Source organism: Toxorhynchites rutilus, chromosome 1 (genome assembly GCF_029784135.1).
Source record: "Toxorhynchites rutilus septentrionalis strain SRP chromosome 1, ASM2978413v1, whole genome shotgun sequence".
NCBI classification, from domain to species: Eukaryota; Metazoa; Arthropoda; class Insecta; order Diptera; family Culicidae; genus Toxorhynchites; species Toxorhynchites rutilus.
The window spans coordinates 124,506,419-124,523,670 of record NC_073744.1 but is presented as its reverse complement, the minus strand read 5'-3'; the positions used below and the strand labels follow the sequence as shown (position 1 = coordinate 124,523,670).

Genomic DNA, 17,252 nt, shown 5'->3' with positions numbered 1-17,252 from the left:
TTTCCAAAGTGTAAAGGAAAAAAAATCAATGTTTTTTTTCTGATAGAACAATGAATTATCTGTATTGTGATGCTAAAACAAGTTTTGTACCTTCAATCAATCCCGAAATACAGCTGGTTTTGTAATTCCGGATTCTAAATGAATCAAGCTTGAATCAACAGTACGAAGGGAAACATCATGAGAAAGGCTGGTTTCGTCTTCTGATTGAAGTTATTCATTAACTTTACTAAAACAGCACCACAATAATGTATTATAGACTACGTTTGTGAGTACTTTATTATGCTTCGATATAACGTACAATTCGATACAACGTACAATTTTGAAAGTGAAATGTACGTTATATCGAAGTTTACCTGTAGTTCTATCAAAGAATGATATGAAGAAAATTGTTTTTTGTTCATTTTCATTACAAAATATAAAACAAATTTAAAAAGAAACGTGGAGATAAAAATATTTAAAAAAATAATTTCATAAATTTCTCATATCTCCATTTTGGTAAGTTTGTCACGGCACCAATACACACGGTATGTTAAACTTTGTTGAAGGGCCTGGCCGGGTAAGGGAGTAAAAAGTGCCCCCAAACCAAATTACTAGCTGTATGGCAAATATTGTATAGGATGTTAAATAACAATATTTGGCCTATGTGGTTTAACATGGGATCTATAGTGAGAAACGTACTTTTTCGTTTATTTCACGCCATCCTCAAAAGCTTCGAGATAAAAATCTGAAAAAAATACTGAATGTGCATATTACTACGGTGTATCAAGAAAAATCATAAAAAAAATTTCATCAAAAATTTTAGTACTAAAAAAATATGTGGTTTAACAAAATACTGAAGGTGTTTCAAGAAAATCATAAAAAATTTAAATACTATAAAAATATTGAGATTGGTTTTTTTTGTGATTTAGAGATTCAGTACTACTCTAATTCATATTTAAATGTGTTCCTACGGCTTTTCTAGTTATGTGTGATTTTTTTCAGTTTTTTTTCAGTGTTGCGTGGTTAAAAAAATATTTGTTTATATTCCGAAAGGGTCTGGCTGGGTAAGGGAGTTAAAAATCCCCCAAACCAAATCACCAATTGTATGGAAAATATTGTATAGGGTAGTAAATAAGAAATTTTGGCAGTAGTACCATAAATTTGATTCTTTATATGGTACACTATAGGATCTATGGTGAAAAATGCACCTTTTCGTTATTTTCCCGCCATTCTCAATAGCTTTGAGACAAAAATATGAAAAAATACTGAAAGTACATCTTACTAAGGTGTATCGATAAATATCTTCAAACTATTTTTTCATCAAAAAATCTAAAAATAAAAAAAATTAAATACGCAGTACAAAATAATTTTATATTTTCTCTGGCATTTCGAAATTGTGAAAAAAAAAATTAACTTTGAAAACCACTTCTGCTCTAATTTTTATTTAAATGCGTTCGTATGTGTCTTTTGTGGCGTAATTTTTCCTGAATTTTTAAGAGTATTGCGAGACACAAAAATAATTTTCTTCATCGTCTGCATTATCATTTTTATTTTTTATGAAATCTATTTTTTATTGTATTCGTGGTTTTCAATTGCAAGATTAAAATGAAAAAAAAATAAAACAATTCGGATTTTTTAAGTGTTTCACATTAATCCGAATGGTCTCTCCACAGACTTTATTTTTTTTCTCACAGAGCTCTATCGTTCCGCTGACTCCTATGAATTTGGTAAACCATCCAAATCCAATGTAAAGATTATCTCATATTTTTCAAGATACGAGAAAAACAATTGTACAGCGCAATGCTCTAAATATACCGACAAAATTTAGACATATGAAAAACAATATTTTAAAAATATAAGAGCAAAGCAAACTACGCTACATGTGAAAAAAACAACACATACGAACGCATTTAAATAAAAATTAGAGTAAAATTGGGTCTCACAGTAATTTTTTTTTCAAAATTTCGAAATGCCTGAAAATATTTTTTTTGTACCGCGAAAATCACTAAAAATTCTGAAAAAATCACATATACATTAAATAGACGTAGGAATAAATTTGAATACGAACTAGAGTAGTACTGAATCTAAAAATAAAAAAATAAAAATTTAATTTGAAATAAAAATAAAAAATTATTTAATTTTTTTTAGTGTTTGATTTTCTGATGAAAAAAAATATTGATCGATACACCCAAGTAAGATGTACTTTCAGTATTTTTTTTTCTTCATATTTTTGTCTCAAAGCTATTCAAAACGGCGTGAAAAAACTAAAAGATGTATTTTCACCATAGATCCTATGGTATACCATATAGAGACTCAAATATTTGGTACTACTGCCAAAATATTTCATTTGGTACTCTATATAATATTTTCCATACAGCTAGTGATTTGGTTTGGGAGACTTTTCACTCCCTTGTCCAGCCAGACACTGTGGAAATATAAAAAAATATTTTTTGTACCGCGCAACACTGAAAAAAATCTGAAAAAAACACACATATCTAAAAAAGCCGTAGAAACACATTTAAATATGAATTAGCGTAGTACTGAATCTCTAAATGCAAAAAAATGTTTTTCTAAATTTCAATATTTTTTTAGTACGTAATTTTTTGACGAAATTTTTTTTTCATAATTTTTCTTGATACACCGTAGTAAGATGCACATTCAGTAGTTTTTTTCAAATTTTTATCTCGAAGCTTTTGAGGATGGCGTGAAATAAACGAAAAACCACGTTTTTCACTATAGATCCTATGTTAAACCACATAGGGGTTCAAATAAACCGTCAAAATTTCTTATTTAATATCCTATAAAATATTTGCCATACAGCTAGTGATTTGGTTTGGAGGCACTTTTTACTCTCTTACCCGGCCCAGGCCCTTTGAGGGGTTTTAATCAAAATATACAAAAAAAATCGATGGGAGAAGGGGGTTTGTTGATATATAAAAGTTTGTGCTATTAAATTCAATTACATTTTTGGGTAACATTTTTTTAACACTTTATTTAAAGTGTTATGTTTCCTAAATAGTTAATCAGTTTCCCAACAACTTTATGAAACATCATATTTCAATCAGACAATTTTTTGAAAGCAAAGTCAATAATTTTGAATACTTCCTTTTAAAAAAATTAGTCGTGATTCCATAATGAAATGAAAATTGTTTTTTTTGGTAGCCTCCATCATATGTACCAAGTTTCCATAACATCGGAGAGGATCGGATCAGCATCCGACTGATTTGGCATGGACTTTTTTTGATCCCATTTGTTTATTTATTTAGACTTATTAGCATTTTAGCTGTAACAGAGACGTGTTTTTAATCGAGTACATGTTACATGTTCAAAGTTTCTATGAATTTTTAAATTACACAACAGCCATTTTTAGACGTATGAGTATTTTCCTTCTGTTCTTTCATTGTTCAGCAGACCGGACAGCGGAGACAGTTGATATGATCATTGTGAGCTATTAATAGAGCTATTAATAGCACATTTTTGAGAAAAATGAATTTTAGTTTTAAAAATATTTTTCTCAGCGTATTTAAAAAAAAATTATTTGATATTTTTAATGAAGTGTTATAGAATTTTCTACTTTTCATTCTTTGGTCAAAACTTTGTAGGTCTTATAGTTTTGAGAAAGTTTTTTTTTAATTTTAGAAAAAAAAATGCTCTTTCAAAAAAGTCATCTAGTTTTTTTTCGAGTTTGCTTAAATGATTAATGTTTCTACCCACACCCATAAACTTTCTCTGCAATCTGAAATTGTACTGTCAACTACGAGGCAGGGTTACCACATGAACAGGTTTATCTAGAAATGTACTGATTTTTTTTATTTTTTTCGGTACAGATTACAGATTTTTGTCCTGAAGTTCAGATAGGTGCAGATTTTTTTTAGGTGCCACCTTAAACTAATACGCGTTTTTGAATGCTCTTTTCTTATATTTTTTTCCATTTTTTTGTGCTGGTTTGTTCATTTATACAGGTAAACTTCGATATAACGTACATTTCACTTTCAAAATTGTACGTTGTATCGAATTGTACGTTATATCGAAGCATAATAAAGTACTCACAAACGTAGTCTATAATACATTATTGTGTTGCTGTTTTAGTAAAGTTAACGAATAACTTCAATCAGAAGACGAAGTCCGCCTTTTTAATGATGTTTCCCTTCGTACTGTTGATTAAAGTTGATTCATATAGAATCCGGAATTACAAAACCAGCTGAATTTCGGGATTGATTGAAGGCACAAAACTTGTTTTAGCATCACAATACAGATACTTCATTGTTCTATCAGAAAAAAAATATTGAAAACTTTTTTCCTTTACACTTTGGAAATGTGTTATATCGAGGTAAAATGTACGTTATATCGAGTGACGTTATATCGAGGGTACGTTATAACGAGGGTACATTATATAGAAGTTTTCCTATACTCCTATTTAGGCGTAGCTATGCATCAAATTGTTCAAAAGTTATGTTTACTATGAAAATGTTTCATTTACAAAAATGATGTTTTGGGCTTGTATTTTTCCAGTACGCGGCAAGAGTGCCACCTCGACGGGGCAAGAGTGCCAATCTTATGAAAATATAATTTTTGATGAAAAAAGCACTGTGAAATTCACGGTGGTTCCAAAGAATGCAAACTCAAGTTCTAGTGGCGTTCACGAAAACTGGTAAGCCAATCTTCTCCGGCCAATTTGGGTGTTTTGTCGAAAGAGTGATCTAAATTATTTTACGCCGCGATTTTATACCCTAGGTTCCGGATGTCGTGTATTGTCAGCCCATAAAATAACTTCTGCATATTAAGGATGTGACTCACGAGTTGCCCCTCCTGTTGTTTAGAAAACACAGTTTTAAAACGATCTAACTTCTGCACATATTTGACCAATGTTCTTCTGGGCAAACTATATTCCTCCGCAGCTCGTCTCCATGATTTACAGAATGTACGGCAACAACCATAGTTTCCATCTGCCACTGGTTTCGGAACGAAATCCGTTCATATTTACAAACCATGACCACAACAAACACAACCACGATTACACTATTTGCGTTTGACAGATCGAATTCGAGGTTACGACTATGGCATTTTTACCCCGGTAATAATGGCACCTTTTGCTCCGGAAGTTGAGAGGTAACAAATTTATTTTTTATTGAAATAAATGTGTACGATTTAAATTAGTTCATACAGTAAAGTTGAAGAAAAATGATTATTCTATTTGTATTTATGAGTGGAGTCATACAAACGTATAGAAACTGAGGGTATTTCGTTAATTTGTGTATATGTGTTCTTATATAGATTGCAGTTGTAAGGAGCTCAGTTAGTATTTATCTGTTTTCCAATTAAAAATATTTATGGTTCTGGCTGATAATATGTGAGATATATGCAGTATCTGTATAAAACAAAGTTCTGTAGTTAAATAATTGTAAAAGATGGAAATAGGCAAAATAATCAGATGGGCACTCTTGCCCCGGGTTCCCCTATATTCCTTTCCAGAGTGTCGGAAATATTGTAAGGTAAGTAAACTAAGCAGAGAGAATCTCAGAGTAATTTAACATCCCGAACTAAGCATTGAAAAGTAACCAATAAAATTACTTTTTTACAATCGAGGCATAGTATCAGATTCGTCCGAAATCGAAATTGTGCTCCCTTGGCCGAGTGGTTAGCGTCATAACTAACATGCCGGGTGTTCGGATTCGATACCCGTTCTGGTCGGGGGAATTTTTCGTCAAAGAAATTTCCTCCGACTTGCACTGTGATCACGCGTATTCTAGAGCTTGCCACTCAGAATGCATTCAAGGCGTGTTATTTGGCATAGAAATCTCAACTAAGTACTAATAAAAATAACGCAAGTAATACTACGTTGAGACGGCGAAGTTCCACTAGGAACGTTAGTGCCATTGAAGAAGAAGAAGATCAGATTCGTCCATCTGACTCCTTCACTGTGCATTTGAATGTGATCGAAGTACATTTTTCAAGAAGAAACCATCCAAACCGCCTTGAAGTAACACATTTCGTGGCGTACCCACGTCTCAAGCGTAACGACGATAAGCACAACCGGACTGACTGCACGGGCGGCTTTGCTTCCAAGTAGTTTCGAACGATGATGCTCCTGATGAAAAGTGAAACTTTTGTTTGTGTACGATGATCATTCAATTCAATTATGTACGCAAATGGCGTACGTTTTCAAACTCAAGTTTTTGTTTGTTTGAGGTCGTTCGATGTCACTGTTCAGCTTTGTCCGCGAAAAGACGTAATTATGCGTCTGACCATGTTTGTGTTCAACGGAATGTGACAGTTTTCATGGTGTATTCGTTTTTCACAATCTTTCTGCTCTTGAAATGTAGAGGCATATGGGTCAAATTATCCGGTGCATTTGATAATTGATGATAATGATAATTGCTAATTGGTTATTTTTTACTCAACATCAACAAGGCGATATCAAGTTCGATCGATCAGAGTTGTTTGACCTCCTTAGGTACGATCGCTCGCTCGATCTGATCCCACTGAGGTCGATGATCAATAACCGCGCCACAAACAAGACCAGTTTTTTTTCGCAGAACGTAGTAATACTTCACCATGCAAAACAAAAAACTATGGACGAGAGGAAAGTGTGTGTTGGGTTTGCGTGTCAGAAATAATATCGCGTTATGTATGTCAGTCAGTGACCAGAGTGCGCCTCCGGGTCTTCACGACGCGTCACGCCATGACACAACACAAGCGCCACCAACCAGTGTTTGTCCCCGCAGAAAGGTGAAGTTCAATATCAATTTGGGGCGTGGTACACAGGTGCCGCTTGTTGATGATCTAGCCTTCCTGATCTTGTTGATGGTCATGATCTTGTTGGCAATTTTTTGTCGCCTTTGGCGCGCTTTCGGTGCGTTTTGAATGGGTTTTATTTGTGGTATGGCGCTTTCTTATTTTTTTTTGTGGTTTTGCTAGTGTTTATAAACTGTGTAGCAACATTTTTAATAACGTTCATTAAGTTGTCGGAACAGGAGAAACAATGCTTCACTTTTAGAAATCCTAAAAACGTGCCTTTCAACACCATTTGATGCAAATAATCATTCGTGCAAAACATGATTCCCGATGTAACACTTGAAGAAGTTGTTGAAACGCACGCGTCTTATCGAAATCGTTCCGTTCTAGCTAATATGGGGCTGGCCGTCCTCACTTACTGTCTTGGCACAGTCCCAACTCAAAGGAGATAAATTTCATTCATTAACTATACGCTCTCGCTGACCAACAGAAGCTTACCTCGACAAGACGTCTCGAGGAGCAATCTCTACCGTAGGACTGCTATAAAGGGAAGAAGCAATTGTTGCGACTAAAGGTGATAAATATTTACGATGGCGACCTCTTGCCGCTGCCTTCATCGCTACTGGAAGGTGTATTTAGCTCACGAGCCATTTTGGACATGCTTCGTTCGGCTTCCCCGGCGATAACTAATGTCTGTCGGAAGGTTTAAACAGCAAATTAATATCAATTTCTCGGGCGGTGGCGGCGGTTTGGCTGGCCGTGTTTGCATTTGGCTTTACTTGCATAGGAAATGTCCTACTATCGAGAATGTCCGACTCGAGATGCTCGAAAGGCTTTCCAGGAATGCAACCTTTGGTGTATAGTGTGACACACTTATTTACTAGCAGTGATTATGGGCTTAATTGCTTCTGCTGCATTACTCACCGTTTTAGCGAATTCCGTTTCTCATTTACTAATTAATGTGATTGCGTCAATAGCCTAAATTTGACCGACCAATATAAGATAAGACGGATTTCCAAAACTAACATTAACATTTAATGTAAACAACATTACTCAGCTCGTTATCTTTGCGATAACTTTAATATCTAGCGATAAAAAAAAGCTTATCGGTGTATATTCGACAAATTTCTTGTAAAAACGTCGTCAACAAGGTTCGTCAAACCCAGTGTTTTGCGAGATCCAGCTCCGAAAAGATGTCACACAACGTTCAATTTCCACACGGCCAGCCGCTACCTATCAATCCCCACGAAGGGGCCATATCAAACACCGTTTTTCCACCGGATATGAACCCTAACTACCCACACCGAGTGCTGCCGGGTACCACCGGGATCGAACACTATCCTCCAGGTAGCCTCCCACCCCCTCCAGGAGGATATCATCCACCGGGACACTATCCACCACCACATCTGATGCCTCCAGTGCTGGACGGTTCCTATCCTCCGCATTACCCGCCAGTGCAGCACTATCCTCCTCTACCCGACGGTTATCCGACGCCCTATGGTAGACCAACTCTGTGCTCGCTACCCCCGCCACCGGGAAATATGAAGGCGAAGAAGTGAAAATATTTACAAGGATTCATCTGTCCCGTCTAAACGCAGTGTGATCGAAGGGAGGTATTCTGTTTGAAATGTAAACAGGAAAAATGAAATGATAAAATTTCAATAAAGATGTTTAGTTTGAAAAATAATTCTTACTTTTTACTTATTTTTTACACGCTACTTTGACGTTAGCCCCACGGGGCCGATAATTCATTTTGAGTTGAGAATCCAGTATTATTGACTCAGAATTATTGATAGAGATTAGAATCACTTGCACTTGCAACGAGTAATAGTATATGTTCATTATACTTACATTTACATATACACTACGTGTCATAACGTTAGAGCCACTCGATTTTTCCGGGTTTTCAGACATGTGCAAAAGCTCGCTTGAAATGAAGCATATAGTGTTGGGTGTAATAACTATCTTCCTTTGTATGGCTGGTTTTTGAACTTTATTGTTTTGTTCACGTGCGAAACGTTCAAAAACTAAATATCAGTGTTTCATATATAACCATGAAAGACTATTACTCCTTTACAAAAATAATAACAATTTCTAAAGAATTACAACAAGTAAGTAATCCTTAGTTCTCAATACATTCAAACAGGGTCCAGGGTCTTCCCGGGTTGGAAATTCTCTCGACATGCCATGGGTTAAATACGTTAAGTTGATAACATAAATTGTTCTTCAATTAGGAATCTATGTTTGTAATATAACCAGTCCGTTTGTTTTGTTTTTTACTTCAATGTGCTTACTGGTTATTTTAATAATTGTTACATAAAGATCAACAAGAGAACTCGTACAGCTCAAACTTTTTGAGGTGATCATTATCATTATTTCATTATTTCATAAAACGAGGAAATTATTGTCTTTTGAGTGTATGTGTGTCCGTGTATTTTTGTTGTCAAGACTATGGTGATGTTGGTATTTTTTTTGCTTTTATATATATCTTAGTTATTCAATTAAATTTAAAAAATAATTGTGCAATTATTTTCTGCAATAGTTTGAGCCCGCGCGCGTTGGCAATCATAGAGAAACGTGAGATTGAACAAAAGCAAAAGAATTTTTGATCGAATAAAACAAAGTCATTCCAAGGGGTTTATTGTGGAAACCTGAGGTAAGCTAGGGATTGCTCAATCGGAATACTTGTAAATTCATCTTCTCAACAGATAATTATATCAAGATTTTTCTGTGTTGTGGCGGATCTCATTGCAGATTCAGGTTGACACGTTTATACCCCAGGTTGAATGAAGGGCCTGAAGTATCGGCTGGAATTAGGCTTAGGTTTGCTCAGCTGTCTGGTCTCGAAAACGATTAACAGACCGTTGTCGGGTATCCAGTGAAGCGGGAATTCCTTTGTAAATTCTAGGCTAATGCTGACATAGATATTGGGTTCAATTCCTGATCGGTCAAGAATTTTTTCGGGTTGGAAATTTTCTTGACATGCCTTGGGATATGTAAAGTGATGGGCCTGAAGTGTCGGCTAGAATAAGGCCTGGGTTTGCTCAGCTACTAGAACTCGGGAACGATCGCAATTGCAGGCCGTGGCCGGGGATCTGATAAAGCGGGATTTCCCTTGAAAATTCATGGCTAATACTGACATAGGCATTGGGTTCAATTCCCGATCGGTCTAGGGTCTTCCCGGGTTGGAAATTCTCTCGACATGCCATGGAATGAATACTTTAGACAAAGGCTTAAATTGTTCTATCGATTAGTAATCTATGTCTGCGGGATAAGCAGTCCGTTTTCTTTTCAATTTAATGTGCTCACTGGTTAGTATGATGTAATAAACTCAGTAACTCAATTATTATCAAAAAAATAACTCGTCCCGCTGAAGCCTTTGTAGGGGAAAGAGGTGGGACCATCATCATCATCAAAAAAAATAAATAAATTCAAACAACGTATTCGGCGTGCTTCTTGAAATTTGTATCTATCTCCCAGTAGAAGTAACTGCTCGTTTCAGAAGTTTCAGTTTATCTAAAAAAAATAATTTTCTTCATGCGATAGAGTAATCAATTGATGCAAACATCTTTGAAATCTATATAAAAACGGTCGAGTTATAAGCGTTCGGAATCTTCCATAATTTCCTACATGTTCAGTGTTCCGATTTTCATAATATCTGAGATATTTTTTTCTAGTAACAAACTTTTTGGTTGGTAAAAACTTTTTTGTTGGCTAAGATATAGTTCGAGCTCGGGAACTTAATCGACACACTGCGTGTATCGAAAGCGATAATAGATGAATATGTATGAGATAAAAATGGAATGTCTTACAACGTCAGTCTCGTTATTCAACAGCATATTCAAACATGGGTCAATACGCCTGGCGTCATAAAACCGCACAATCATGATTGAGTCCGTCCGTAGAAAAGCTGCTAAAACAGTTTTCCGTTCATTTCAAACTATCTTCTGTTTTCATTGCATCTCAGTACGTGAATTTCCTGAATCACGCTTGACGTTTTCAGTCTTTTTTTTGCGAGATCACAGCAGCACTAAAATGCCCTCGAGGCTCTTTATCATTTCAATTAATCCTAACTAGTCACAGGTGGTTAATTGAACGACCCATAGCGAAAAAAAACAAACCAATAAACATACTAACGTTCAACCGCAGAAGACCCTTTGGCGGCAGCATTCCCCGCAACCGCGTAGATTCAACATCGTCCTCGGCCCTTCATTAGGATTTTTGAAACAAGCCCATCAAACTCGCATATGAGCTATGCTAAATCCGTAACACGGCCTAGAGGAGATTGATTGCTGTGCGGTCACAAGTACGGCACTAGTTGGTAGCCGACAGTAATGTCCGTCATCTAATTATAAAATTCAGCAGTCACTGCTCGTAGTAATAGGGACGAACCACGGAAGGTACTTGGCTCTGTTATTGACCATAGTGATCTAAGATTATGAACTCGAATAAAACTACCCTGTGGACACCGAATCGAAGCTGGCACTCGTTGTCAAAACTGCCCAGCGAAGAGTTGCAATCTCTTGTCGTCGTCGTCAGGGGGAGTGAGAGAGTGACGACTGCAGGCAAGGCAATAAAAGAGAATGCACTTTCCTTTCCAACAGAGTTGCTGCTGCTGAAAGGGTGCTGTTGCCACTTCACAACTCCTACTTACCTAATGATCGAATTTTAACCTGTTCAGCTGCGAGCGTCAGACCTCCTCTCTCGTCATGTGCCGCGCTGCGATATTTTATTTCATTATTTATGCATATGTGTATGTACAAAAAAAAATGATCAGAAAGGGAAAAGCGATGCGATTACTGCGGATCGGGGTACAACGAGGACACATTAAAAAAAGTGTACAACTGGCTCAGTAAGTCAGCTTTCTTCGCAGTGCCACTCTTTGACCAATTAATCAAGATCAACCGATTTTTTTTCTTTGTCTTCTCTGTTATCGCTTCCTTGTTGGTTTGAGCAGGATTTCCTATTGAACGTTTATTTTTTGTCGCTGATATGATAACTATTGGAAACGAATTCAGTTATATTTCTGGTTTTTGGTGTTACTTCCTAGATGTAGTTTGATAGTTGCAGTCGTTTAGATCGGATATGACCAATTCCGTGAGGTTTTGCATCATCTAATCAAATTTCAAATTAAACTTTCTGTGAAAATGTAAAATTTATTATGGATTGTTTTAAAACATATCAACGTCAAACGTCAAACAACTGAAGAAATAAATAAATGTTGATTGAAAAGTCCTCAAAGGAATCTAGTTTGATTTGAGATTTATGGGAAACAAGCATTTGGAAAACAGGCCGACTTGAATAATACATAGTACATGCATTTGGCTTAGGAAAGTTTTGACGTAGGATTACGTCTTTCGGGAACATATTGGGGTACAAATAGAAAATCGAAAATCGAGCAAATCGTGCCAATTGTCCAATTTCAAACGCGTATTGCTCAGTAATTTAATAATGGATTGATGAGATTTTTGCGTCAACAGATTTCGGCACTCCATAACAATTTTTTATATTGAATAAAATAATATATGTCGTGAAACTAACTATCGAACAATTGAACAATTTCACCCCTATCCTAACGGAAATACCCACTTCTGATTGATCGAAATTGACGACACATGCGGCGGCTCATCTACTTACAGTTATTGGTCAGTTATAGATCTGAGCACTCCATAACAATTCATCACAATAAATAACATAATATATTATATGGAACTGACTATCAAACAATCGAAGAATCTCTGAACGGAAGCACCTCGTTCTGATTGGTCGAAATTGAAGGTACGGAGAAATCGGCATTGCAAATACATCAAAGTAGAAGGAACTTTTGTTCCCACCGAAGTATGTTCCCTAACACAGACACCAAATGCAAGTTGCCCGGGGGAAATCGGCATTACAAATACATGAAAATAGGGGGAGCTTTTGTTCCCACCAAAATGTGTTTACTAACAGAGATTTTTAAATCAAGATGCCTGGGGAAAACGGCATTGCAAATATTAGGCTGTCAAAAAAGACATGCGGTATTTTTTTTTTTGAATTTTCATTTGTTCATAAAATTAGTTACAATTATCTGTTTTCAGTCAAATATGCGCCGTTTTGTTCGATGACTTGTTCCCAACGAGATGCCAACTTCATAATACCCCTGTTATAGAAGCCCGCTTCCTTATTGGCAAAAAACTCGGATAGCCAATTTTCACAGGCCTCTTTTGTGGCTAACTTCTGACTACCTAGCTCGTTCGCCATGGACAAAAACAGGTGGTAGTCACTTGGTGCAAGATCCGGACTATACGGCGGATGCAAAAGAACCTCCCATCCGAGCTCCCGGAGCTTCTGGTGCGTCACCAAAGAAGTGTGTGGCCTGTCGTTGTCCTGATGGAAGACAATGCGGCCTCTATTTATCAAAGATGGCCTCTTCTTCATGAGTGCTACCTTCAAGCGGTCCAGTTGTTGGCAGTACAGGTCCGAATTGAGCGTTTGGCCATAGGGAAGTAGCTCATAATAGATTATTCCTTGACAATCCCACCAAACACACAGCAGAACCTTCCTGGCCGTTAATGAGGGCTTGGCCACCGTCTGAGCCGCTTCAGCGGGCTTCGACCACGACCGTTTGCGCTTCACGTTGTCGTAAGTGACCCACTTATCATCGGCAGTCACCATCCGCTTCAGAAACGGGTCAATTTTGTTGCGATTCAGCAGCGATTCACATGCGTCGATACGGTCAAAGATGTTTTTTTGCATCAACGTGTGTGGCACCCATACATCGAGCTTCTTTGTGAATACAAGCTTCTTTAAATGGTTAATAACGGTTTGATGACTTATCCCCAGCTCTTGGCCGATGCTACGGCTGCTACTATGCCGGTCTTTCTCGGCTAATTCAGCGATTTTGTCGCAATTTTCGACGACAGGCCTTCAGGAGCGTGGCGCATCTTCGACGACCTCTACACCAGAACGAAAACGTTGAAACCATCGATGTGCGGTGGAAATGGAAACTGTATCGAGTCCATAAACTGCACAAATTATATTGGCAGCTTGAGACGCATTTTTGCCTTTGTCATAGTAGTACTGTAAAATATGTCAGATTTTCTCTTTATTTTGCTCCATATTTGCGACACTATAACTCACGAACGACTTAACCAAACAAAACACTGTCAAGGACTATATTATAGCGCGCAAAAATACCTTTCCAACAAGCTATAGTATGACTCGATACAATGAATACAACTAGAACTACGCGCTTACAACGACACCTCGCGGAAATACCGCAGGACATTTTGACAGCCTAATATATGCCAGTCGGGGGCATTTTTATATTGCAAGTAAGGTGATTATTTCTAATAATTCTGGCAAATAAAATTTAAATTTAGAACTTTAATGTTGGTTGGTTGGCTTTAAGGTCGATTTTCGGACAAATTTTTTTTTTCGAGTTGACACCAGATCTCGACTTTTCATGCATTTTTAAGTCATTTGGCATCGAAAAAAAATTTCGATTTTCCAAATTTCCTTTACTTAAATCAAAACTTTGAGCGCTTTGAGGCACCTCTAAATCATGCCGATGGTGCTGAAACTTTGCACAGATCATTTTTCTGGGCCAATAAACGAGATGTATATGGTCGGTTTTTAAAATTCGATGATTATTTTTTTTCCATACATCCATTGCCATCCTAGTAATCCCGCTCGAGAACGGATCATCCGAAATTCACATTTAGGCATATACCATCGTGTTCCATTGGGTTTGAAGCGAAAAAGGAAATGGGTTAAATAAACACTCAGAAAGGTAAAATTATGAAAGTAAAATTACCTTTCCCATTTAAAATATGTTTTCTCTAGAATAAAGTAACATTTTTTAGAAGAAAAATTGCTAATTATGTTCGATAATGATAACTATCTTATATTACAAGAGTGTTTTTTTTTCTTTATCGCATTCATACATAACACAGGAGCCCTCTCGTCCGGGGCCACGAAGAGTGGTTTTCATCACATCATTCCACTTGGGCAACTTCTATCTTGATACGCACCATCCAATCACTTGGAGTGAGGAAACCATATCGAACATCCAATCAAAACGGTCCTTTTCAGGGCCACCAAATCATTATCAAAGAGTTTAACTATGTAATTTTTCGAACATATCCAAAATCAGCATGCAACAGATAACCTAACGGAGTCCTACGTCAACTATGCGGTCGTGTCTCGGACACAACCCTCCTGTGTCTTTTTTCTATAAAACCAAAGATTTACGAGTTACAATTTTCGAAACGAAACAAAATATAGAATACTCGTGAGAAAAAAAAACTAAGTTGACGAAAGAATATGCAAATAATAAAGTTAATTTTCACAAGCTTATTTTCCTTAAGTTTAACTGGAACATACATCTATACTTTAAAAATTGTCATTTGAACATTATGATCATCAATGAATATGCCTAGATCTAGAATAACCAAACCATACAATGCTTTTTTTTATTTTTGAACGCATTTAGCAGCTGAGTACACACATAAGTTACCCGACGGTAATCAGCAAAATGAAGAAAACAATTATAATTAACTGAAAACAAGTTTATGTTGCTCTTCTCCACTTCTACCATATAAACACACACCCACACACGCACACACAAATCTTGTGAATTGCGGTAACATCTTCTCTTGTACGGGAAATGCAGACATTACACAAAAGGACGAACGCTTGCTCCTTTGGGGAGTTGGTTGGGCAAACCATCTCTTCCAGCAGCATCCAGCATCCGTTTTCACACTTCTCGAAATCTTGATGCGGTAAATCTCGGGGGAATGAAACGATTTGCTGAAAAGACTTATTGAAAAAGCTGCTTCTTCTGCTGCTCGTCTTCAAGACGAATGTTGGTTGGTTGGTTGTGATCTCTCTCTCTCTCTCAAGTGCAGCCAGTGATGATCCGAGGGAATCGGAGTAGATTTATCTTCCCCACCGCAGCTGTGGAAATGGTCAGCTCGAAGGCAAGTCTCGAGGGATGAAAGGGTGAAATCAGTTATAAGTCCGATACGGTTTGGACAAGTTGGATGAAATGGTAAATTCAAAGACATTAGGGGAAACACTCTCCACATAATTCGGTGTGTAAGAACCCTATCACTTTACAAAGATTGCTCCTTTCGGAGACAGCACACTTCTTCTGATGAGCTCTTGTGTTAGCTAGCATCTTATGAATTTTTAGGACGGCATCAAGCGGAAAAAGCGTGTTATGGTCAGACGAAAAAAAATCGCAGTGGGCTCGTCCGGGATTTGAACCCGGGACCTCTCGCACCCTAAGCGAAAATCATACCCCTAGACCAACGAGCCCGTTGAGGATCAGTCTCATCAATCGGGAGGTCGTTTTGTTGGCGCTTCTTCGCGGTGCTTGATATGCTTTACTTGGTCTCCGTTTTATGACGCGCGCTTCAATGGTATGAACTGTTTTTGTTTTGAATTCGGTGTCTTCAATTTCAATCAGGGAAGCCGCTAACGACCGCAGTGCAACTTGCTGACGATCATGAAGAGCCAGATAATTAGTTTACGATCAATTTCACACAGAAATGATTTTTTCTTACATTTTCTCATAATGGTGCGGCTAAAATACAATTTTCCATTTTCATATGACCAGTGGACTTATTGGGCTATTTTTTTATTTTTTATTGATACGTATTTTGAAAGCCAAACCTTTACTTTGAAAAGTTGTATGGACAAATTGTTGGATATTCGGAAAATGAAGAATGGGAATCAAAGTTCTAAAAAAAATGTCTTGTAATTTTTTTTCATTTTTCAATTTAAGTAAACAGTTTTATTCGAACACTAAAATGTCGTCATTATATTTTTTTTAGTTTTGATTTCAAGCAGTTTTGTTTTTTAACATCGTAGGGTAAATGATCTTGGTTTGTCCGATTTGGGGTGTTTTTACGCAACTAGTAAATGCAAATCGATTTTTCTTCATGAAAATCACATATAATCGATACGAGTTTGGGTTTGTTGAAAAGCTCCAAGTCTCTAGTTGCTAATACTACCATAAGGCGTTGAAATTATTCAAATTTTTATGTTTTTTAACGATTTTCCTTAGAGAGAAATTATGGTCACGGTTTGACCATCTCTGATCATGGTTTGTCCAAAAAATGATCATGGTTTGTCCATTCGAATTCTCAAGCAGATGTTGCATTTATCATTGCTTGAGTTTACTGTCATTATATTGGTCTATTCATAATTTAGACTTTCTCCAGAATATTGCCTTTTCTTGAACATTTCAAAAGTGTTCACCTCAACACACTGAACACAGAGAAACTTTATTTCTGCTATGCGCGAAGGACACAATAAACAAACTGCAGCGCGCCAAGCGGTTGCCATAGAAATCATGTGGACGAAACAACATTATTGAATTGGACAACTCATGATCAGAACTGAACTCATCAAAATGCGTTAGTTCAATGTTTTTTTTTGTTGATATAAATGGTGTGCAAGCATGATGGTTACAATATTTGTAAGTGTTATAATCCAGAGAAGGTCTGAATACGTGCCAAATAATCATCTGGTGATCGATCAAAAGATAGCTC

The 17,252-nt window shown here is 36.8% G+C and overlaps 2 protein-coding genes and 1 non-coding gene across 3 annotated transcripts in view; 1 reads left to right on the top strand and 2 right to left on the bottom strand.

Moving 5' to 3' along the window:
* The window catches only part of LOC129761275 (uncharacterized), a 543,642-nt gene that overhangs the window by 207,540 nt on the left and 318,850 nt on the right, over positions 1-17,252 (bottom strand). The gene's annotated exons all lie outside the window — the stretch shown is intronic.
* On the top strand, positions 7,861-8,401 carry LOC129761308 (uncharacterized). Its single transcript, XM_055759028.1, has one exon. It carries the CDS (start codon positions 7,908-7,910, stop codon positions 8,271-8,273), a length of 366 nt encoding a protein of 121 aa, XP_055615003.1. The 5' UTR covers positions 7,861-7,907; the 3' UTR covers positions 8,274-8,401.
* Trnap-agg (transfer RNA proline (anticodon AGG)) lies at positions 15,943-16,014 on the bottom strand. Its single transcript has one exon. It is a non-coding gene; the product is annotated as a tRNA-Pro (tRNA).

Coding starts and splice junctions, on each gene's coding strand:
- LOC129761308 (XM_055759028.1), top strand. CDS start 7,908: ATGTCACACAACGTTCAATTTCCACACGGCCAGCCGCTACCTATCAAT.